This window comes from Oryza sativa, chromosome 4 (assembly GCF_034140825.1).
Source record: "Oryza sativa Japonica Group chromosome 4, ASM3414082v1".
NCBI classification, from domain to species: domain Eukaryota; kingdom Viridiplantae; phylum Streptophyta; class Magnoliopsida; order Poales; family Poaceae; genus Oryza; species Oryza sativa.
This window is the reverse complement of record NC_089038.1, coordinates 14,380,628-14,388,861: the sequence shown is the minus strand read 5'-3', so window position 1 is coordinate 14,388,861 and position 8,234 is coordinate 14,380,628. Positions and strand designations below refer to the sequence as shown.

Genomic DNA, 8,234 nt, shown 5'->3' with positions numbered 1-8,234 from the left:
AACCATTACAAGCAAGATGTTGTTTGAAGAAGGGCAAACATGCACGTTGCTAAGCCGACGCGTGGTGGACAAGAATGACCGATTTGTGACCGGTCTGACACTGCTCATGTCGTCAGCACACAGCCACCTTCCCACGACGTGCCCGCCTCAGGCAGAAGTGGAGGTAGGTGTGTGCCGTCCCGTCAGGAGGATGTTCGGAGGACGACCGTGCAAATCTCCGTCCATTTATGAAGAGAAGAAAAGTCCAGTTTGGAAAGGGAGGGGTGCATGTGGTATCCCCTTGAAGTATAAAAGGAGGACCTGGCCCATAGAGAAAGGGGATGATCTTTTCCAGATTCAGAACCTAGAACGAGGGAGAGGTTGGCTCACACTTTGTAGCTCCTTCATACGCAGATCCACCAAAACACAGGAGTAGGGTATTACGCTTCTCAGCGGCCTGAACCTGTATACATCGCTTGTGTTTCATGCTCTTTTGAGAGGCCGCGATCTTCCCACATACACGGAGAGCTTGAGATCTCACCCTGAGCCCCCGGCCGAACCGGCAAAGGGGGGCCTGTGCGGTCTCCCGGTGAGGAGCACCGCGCTCCGTCATCTGGCGCGCCAGGTAGGGGGCTCAGCGTGTGTTTTCTGAGCTCTCGCGCTTTTCCGTGTGCGTCAAGTTTTTCTTGATCAGCCTCATGGCTGAGCAAGCAAAGGCGCCCGACCTCTCTCCCAGTGTGAGTGGCGACGACGGGGAGCCGAACCCACGTCGTCGAGCTCGTACTCCACCGCCCCCTCCACGCCAAAGTCCTAAGCAGGGGGAGGCGCTCGAAAGGGTCGAAAGATCCGCGGCTTCACCGATCGCGGGCGATGGAGGAGAACGGCGAGATGGGGACCGTCGCCTCCTCGTCTACGGCGACGGCAGCACGCCCCAGGGCGCGCTCCAAGCTGCGGGCGCGCTCTTACGCCACCCGCCTGTCGTCCCTGACCCGGAGTCTCCAGCCCAACGATGGCTGGACGATGTGGCCAAATTGGTCATGACGGCACGGCGGCGCCTAGATGCTGGTGGCCGGTCCTCCGCCACCAAGGCCTCTGGTGCTGCTACCACCGGCTCCGCGTCGTCAAGACGGAGGGCACGACGAGCGGCAGCCGCTGTTCGCCGTTCGGCTGCCACTCCTTCGTCGACTCCTTCGACCCGGGAAGATCTGCATGGGGAGCAGGACGCCCGCGCCAGCATCGAGCGCCGGCGTAATGACCGAAGTGCTGCCCACGCAACGGAGGGCGCTTCCTCGTCCAGAGTGTCACCTCGACACGGACGTGGGAATCAGCCCTCCGTGCCCCCGGTTGGTGGTGTCGGCTGTAGAGCCTTTGTGGCGAGTCTTCGGAATGTCCGTTGGCCCCCAAGGTTCCGGCCCACCATCGCCGAAAAATATGATGGCAGCGTCAATCCCGCCGAGTTTCTCCAGGTCTACACGACCGGGATTGAGGCCGCCGGGGGTGACGACAGGGTCATGGCGAATTTCTTTCCCATGGCCCTGAAGGGGCAAGCGCGGGGTTGGCTAATGAACTTGCCACCCGCGTCTGTCCACTCCTGGGAGGATTTGTGCCAGTAGTTCACCATGAACTTCCAAGGCACGTATCCGCGCCCCGGTGAGGAAGCGGACTTGCACGCCGTACAGCGAAGGGACGATGAGTCGCTTCGATCGTACATTCAGCGGTTCTGTCAGGTCCGCAATACCATACCATGCATCCCTGCACACGCGGTAATCTACGCGTTCAGGGGGGGCGTGCGGCACAACCGCATGCTCGAAAAGATCGCCTCCAAAGAGCCCCAGACTACCGCAGAGCTTTTTCAGCTCGCGGACCGAGTGGCTCGCAAGGAGGAGGCCTGGACTTGGAACCCCTCCGGTTCCGGTGTGGCAGCTTCGGCCGCCCCCGGATCCGCCGCTCAGGCAGGGCGGCGAGACAGGAGGAGGAAAAAGAGGTCAGTCCGTTCCGACGGCGAGGGTCATGTCCTCGCCGTCGAGGGCGCTTCGCGGGCCACCCGAAAGGGGAGGCCTGCGAGCGACAAAAAGAAGGAGGCCAGCGTTCCCAGCAGGGAGCGCCCTACCGGCAAGTGGTGCACCGTCCACAACACCTCCCTCCATGACCTTGCGGACTGTCGCGCAGTCAAAAGCTTGGCAGAGCGGACAAGGAAGTGGGAGGAGGAGAGGAGGCAGGAGCGCCGGGAAGGCAAGTCCCCGGCGGTTCCTTCCGGCCGTCGGCGAAGTGAGGCCAGGCAGAAGGCCCCCGCCGAGGACATCGATGATGGCGATGATGACCTAGGTTTCCAAGAACCTGGGGCCACCATTGCCACTGTCGATGGAGGAGCGTGTGCTCACGTTTCTCGCCGGAGCCTCAAGGCTATGAAGCGAGAGCTTCTGGCTGCGGCCCCTACTCATGAGGCGACGCGCCGGGCGCGGTGGTCGGAAGTTGCCCTCACTTTTGACCAGACCGACCACCCGCCGTGCGTTGCCTGGGGAGGGCAGATTGCGATGGTGGTTTCTCCCACCGTTTGCAACGTGAAGTTGGGGCGTGTCCTCATTGATGGAGGAGCAGCCCTCAACATCCTTTCCCCGCAGCCTTTGATGCCATCAAGGCCCCGGGGATGATGCTCCGGCCGTCCCAGCCAATCATCGGCGTGACGCCGGGGCACACTTGGCCGCTAGGTCATATCGACCTCCCGGTCACCTTCGGTGGACCCGCCAATTTCCGCACGGAGCGGGTGAACTTCGATGTGGCGGACCTCAGTCTGCCCTACAACGCGGTCCTGGGGAGGCCCGCGTTGGTGAAGTTCATGGCGGCGGTCCACTACGCCTACCTCCAGATGAAGATGCCGGGCCCCGACGGCCCCATCTCTGTCCATGGCGACCTCAAAGTCGCGCTCGCTTGTATGGAGCAGCGTGCGGACCGCCTCGCCGTCGTGTCCAAGCCCGAGGGTGGCGACGAGAGGCTTGGCGCATCCGCCCCCGCCGCCCCGAGGCAGCGGATAGTCACGTCCGATGAGGTCCCGGTCAAGGAGGTTGCACTGGGCGACGGCCCGTCCAAGACCACACGGATCGGTGGTCTTCTGGACGGCAAATAGGAAGACGCGCTCGTCTCCTTCCTGCGGGCAAACGCTGACGTTTTCGCATGGAGACCGGCGGATATGCCCGGGGTCCCCAGGGAGGTGATTGAGCACCGTCTCGCCGTACGGCCGGGCGCAAGGCCGGTCCGGCAGAAAGTGCGGCGCCAGGCCCCGGAACGTCAAGCCTTCATCCGCGAGGAGGTGGCGAGACTTCTGGAGGCCGGATTTATCCGTGAGGTCATCCATCCGGAGTGGCTGGCGAACCCGGTGGTCGTTCCCAAGGCGAACGGCAAGCTTCGGATGTGCATCGACTACACCGACCTTAACAAGGCATGTCCTAAGGATCCTTACCCCCTGCCTCGCATAGATCAGATTGTCGACTCCACCGCGGGGTGCGACCTTTTGTGTTTTCTAGATGCATACTCTGGTTACCATCAGATTCGCATGGCTAGGGAGGATGAGGAAAAAACTGCGTTCATTACTCCCATAGGAACTTATTGTTATACGACAATGCCCTTCGGGTTAAAGAATGCAGGTCCTACTTTTCAACGTACTACTCGAATTTCTTTGGGTAGCCAATTAGGACGTAATGTTGAGGCTTATGTCGATGACTTGGTTGTAAAGACGCGCAACCAGGAAACGTTACTTTCAGATTTAGCGGAAACTTTTGAGAGCCTCCGCTCCGCCCGCATAAAACTGAACCCCGATAAGTGTGTGTTTGGTGTACCTGCGGGCAAGCTTCTCGGGTTCTTGGTCTCTGCCCGAGGCATCGAGGCCAACCCCGAGAAGATACGAGCTATAGAGCGGATGCGCCCCCCCAGTAAACTTAGGGATGTGCAATGTGTCACCGGTTGCATGGCCGCCCTAAGTCGGTTCATATCGAGGCTGGGAGAGAAGGCGCTACCCTTATTTAAGCTCCTCAAGCGCTTTGGGCCGTTTACTTGGACGAAGGAAGCTGAACGCGCCCTCACTCAGTTGAAAGCATATCTCAGCTCTCCTCCGGTTCTAGTCGCCCCGGAGCCAAATGAGCCCCTGCTACTCTACTTAGCGGCGCCCCCCCAAGTAGTTAGTGCAGCGTTGGTTGTGGAGCGCGATGAGGACAATCCTCATTCCGCGCACCCCCACCCTGTGCTGACTTGGCCCGGGAGGGAGCAGGGAGAAGAGGCCCCCGAGCCGAACGGTGGCCTAAGGCCCCTGACGACCGGAGTCGGCCCTCTGCCCGCTCGTCAGATGGTGCTGGGCACCCCCGACCCTCAGGAAGGCCCCGAGGCCACTGCGGGAAGGCTGCATCTATCGCCCTCTGACCCCGAGGCTAACCCTGTACCGATTCGACCCGGGAGGGAGCAGGGAGAAGAGGCCCCCGAGCCGAACGGTGGCCTAAGGCCCCTGACGACCAGAGTTGGCCCTTTGCCCGCTTGTCCGACGACGCCAGGAGCCCCCGACCCCCAGAACGGCCCCAAGGCCACTGTGGGAAGGCCGCCCCTATCGTCCTCCGACCCCGAGGTCATCGGCACAGAAGACGAGTGCGCCCCGAGGGGCCACTTGGACGAGGAGCGCCCCGGGGATATGGCCCTTAGCGAAGGGGATCGGCCCCACCGAAGGGTGCAGCGGCCTGTCTACTTTGTTAGCGAGGCCCTCCGGGACGCCAAGACCCGATACCCTCAGGCCCAGAAGATGCTTTACGCTATTCTGATGGCCTCGAGGAAACTGCGCCATTATTTCCAGGCGCATCGGGTCACTGTGGTTACGTCTTACCCCCTCGGTCAAATCTTGCATAATCGGGAGGGTACAGGACAGGTGGTAAAATGGGCAATCGAGCTTTCTGAGTTCGATTTACACTTTGAACCACGCCACGCTATCAAGAGCCAGGCCCTCGCCGATTTTGTGGCAGAGTGGACCCCGGCTCCAGAGACCGTTTCAGTCTCTGAAGCTAGCTCGGACCCCTCGCAGCTGCCTCACGCCGCCCACTGGGTGATGCAGTTCGACGGCTCCTTGTCTCTTCAGGGCGCCGGCGCGGGGGTCACGTTGACCTCTTCGAATGGAGACGTCCTCAAATACTTGGTCCGCCTCGACTTTCGAGCGACCAATTATATGGCAGAGTACGAGGGACTCCTTGCCGGACTCAGAGTGGCAGCCGGACTGGGGATCCGTCGTCTCTTGGTGTTAGGCGACTCCCAGCTAGTCGTTAACCAAGTCTGTAAGGAGTACCGGTGCTCTGACCCGCAGATGGACGCTTACGTACGCCAAGTGCGGCGTATGGAGCGCCATTATGACGGGATAGAGCTTCGGCATGTGCCCAGACGGGATAACATGATTGCCGACGAACTCTCACGGCTCGCGTCCTCGCGAGCCCAGACCCCACCGGGCGTCTTTGAAGAAAGGCTTGCCCAGCCGTCGGCGCGACCCGACCCCTTAGGGGAGACGGACGCGCCTGATCGGTCCCCGAGGCCCGTCGGAGCCCAGGCCTCGGGACCCGAGGGGAGCGCTCCAAGCTCCCTTAGATTGATTGCTTGGATCTCTGAGATCCAAGCATACCTCACAGATAAGACTCTACCTGAGGACCGCGAAGGGAGTGAACGCGTCCAACGCATTTCCAAACGCTACGTGCTGGTAGAAGGGATCCTCTATCGGCGCGCGGCTAACGGAATCCTCCTGAAGTGCATTCCTCGGGAACAAGGCGTTGAGCTTCTTGCCGATATCCATGAAGGCGAGTGCGGAGCCCATTCTGCCTCGCGCACCCTGGTTGGCAAGGCCTTTCGTCAAGGATTCTATTGGCCGACTGCCCTCAATGACGCGGTCGACCTGGTTCGGCGATGCAGAGCGTGTCAGTTCCACGCCAAGCAAATCCATCAGCCGGCCCAGGCCCTGCAGATCATACCACTTTCATGGCCATTTGCTGTCTGGGGGCTCGATATCCTGGGACCGTTTAGGCGGGCCCCGGGCGGGTTTGAGTACCTGTATGTCGCGATCGACAAGTTCACCAAGTGGCCCGAGGCTTATCCGGTCATCAAGATCGATAAGCACTCCGCACTTAAATTCATTAAGGGCATCACGGCCCGGTTTGGAGTGCCTAACCGTATTATTACGGATAACGGCACCCAATTCACTAGTGAACTCTTCGGCGACTACTGCGAAGACATGGGCATCAAGCTCTGCTTCGCCTCACCTGCCCACCCCAGAAGCAATGGTCAAGTGGAGCACGCCAATGCAGAAATCCTCAAAGGCCTTAAAACCAAGACCTTCAATATTCTCAAGAAGCACGGCGATTCATGGATCGAGGAGTTGCCAGCGGTGCTCTGGGCGAACCGAACCACACCAAGCCGAGCAACCGGGGAAACGCCTTTCTTCCTCGTCTACGGCGCAGAAGAGGTTCTCCCATCCGAGCTCACCCTGAGGTCTCCTCGGGCCACCATGTACTGCGAGGTTGATCAAGATCAGCTTCGTAGAGATGACCTCGACTACTTGGAAGAACGAAGGCGGCGTGCGGCCCTCCGAGCCGCACGCTACCAGCAGAGCCTGCGGCGCTACCATCAGCGCCACGTCCGGGCCCGATCACTCTGCGTCGACGACCTCGTCTTACGCCGCGTTCAAACGCGTGCTGGATTGAGCAAGCTCTCACCAATGTGGGAGGGTCCGTATCGAGTGATCGGCGTCCCCCGGCCGGGCTCCATACGGCTGGCCACGGGCGACGGCACAGAGTTGCCTAACCCATGGAACATCGAGCACCTTCGTCGCTTCTACCCCTGAGGGGGGGGGGTCGGGTGTCAGGTTTCGGGCTCGGGCCAACCCCGCACCCCCCCTCGGGTGTGCAGGGTTGGCCGGGGGCTGCCACACATGCACATTCTCATTTCTCTCATTTCAGTATTTCAATAAAAGCAGTTTCAATTTCCTAAGGGCTGTATCTGTGCCGTTTTTTCCTTTTTGAAGAATTTTGACTTGAAATGAGGTCGCTCGTGCTCAACCTTGCCCTCGGGGGCTCGGTTCGGTCAGCTAAATCGCCAAACGGGGCCCAGAACCGAGCCGTGCCCCGGGGCGTGGTGAACTCCGGGGGGGAATCGGCAAAAACCCACAATCGGGTCACCCATAACCCTCGGTCACCACGTTCCCGGCCTGGCCAGTCTCGACATGCGGATCTCCCCAGGCACTAGCCCCGACCCGCGCTTTTCGAGGACTGGGACTTGTACACGGGCCCTTAAATCAAGCTAAGACACAAAAAGAGGACCACGGCACAGATCATCCTCATCTCATCCGCATAGCAAAATAAAATTAACACAAAGAATTTTTTCATCATTTTTGATTGCAGATTATAAGTTGATCTATACAAAAAACAAGCCTGAAGGCCTTAGAAGAAAGAAAAAGAAAGAAATTGAAGATTGGCGGGGGCCTGGGGGCTCAATCCGATGCGCCCGGGTCGCCGGCCTCGTCTTCCACGTCGTCTGCACCGCTGGCATCGCCCTCCTCGTCGGAGTTGGGGGCGAACGCAAGCCGAGGGGCCGAGCCCTCGAAGCTGTGGACGATGTGGTCGGCGGCATCCCGGACCTGCGCGCGCGCGCTGTCTTCAGTCCCAGGTGGGAACTCGTCCAGCGCCATCCACGGAGAGAAGTTGGGGTCCCTGGCCTGGTAGCTCGCCAGGACGAGCTCCACCGCTCCTTGGGCGAGGTCCCTCGAGGATGACTTGATGGTCTTCTCGAGCTCCTCGGGGAGCTGCTGGAGAGCCCCGGCCATCTTCGAGAGGCGCTGGGCAAGGCCTCCCAGGTTGGCGGCAGGCTTTATTGTCTGCCCTTTCCAGAGGCCCGCCTGCCGACCGGCGCGATCCAGACGGGAGACTGCATCCCAGAGCATGCCGGGCCCTATCTCGCCCGCCAAACGGAGGGCCTCGGCTTCCCCGGCGGATGAGTCTAGCGCGCGCTGCATGTCGGCGACGGTGTGTTCGGCATCTGCGAGGCGGGCGGCTAAGTCGCTTTCGCCCGCAGCCGCCCCGCCGATGCGCGCCCTCGCGTCCAGCTCCTTTTCCCGCGCCTCGAGGTCGGCAGCCCGCTGCTCCAGTGCGGCTCTCTCGGCGCGGACGGATTCCAAATTGCGGCGGGCCTGCTCCGTCAGCGCTGCCTCACGGAGGGACAGGCTGTCCGCCAACCGTTGCGCCTCGGCC

At 60.9% G+C, this 8,234-nt stretch overlaps 1 protein-coding gene across 1 annotated transcript; it reads left to right on the top strand.

The window, feature by feature from the left end:
- Nucleotides 1–3,157: 3,157 nt before the first annotated feature.
- On the top strand, nucleotides 3,158–7,452 carry LOC136356387 (uncharacterized). Its single transcript, XM_066310170.1, has one exon. The coding sequence runs from the start codon at nucleotides 3,167–3,169 to the stop codon at nucleotides 6,830–6,832; it is 3,666 nt and encodes a 1,221-aa protein (XP_066166267.1). The 5' UTR covers nucleotides 3,158–3,166; the 3' UTR covers nucleotides 6,833–7,452.
- The last annotated feature ends 782 nt before the right edge of the window (nucleotides 7,453–8,234 follow it).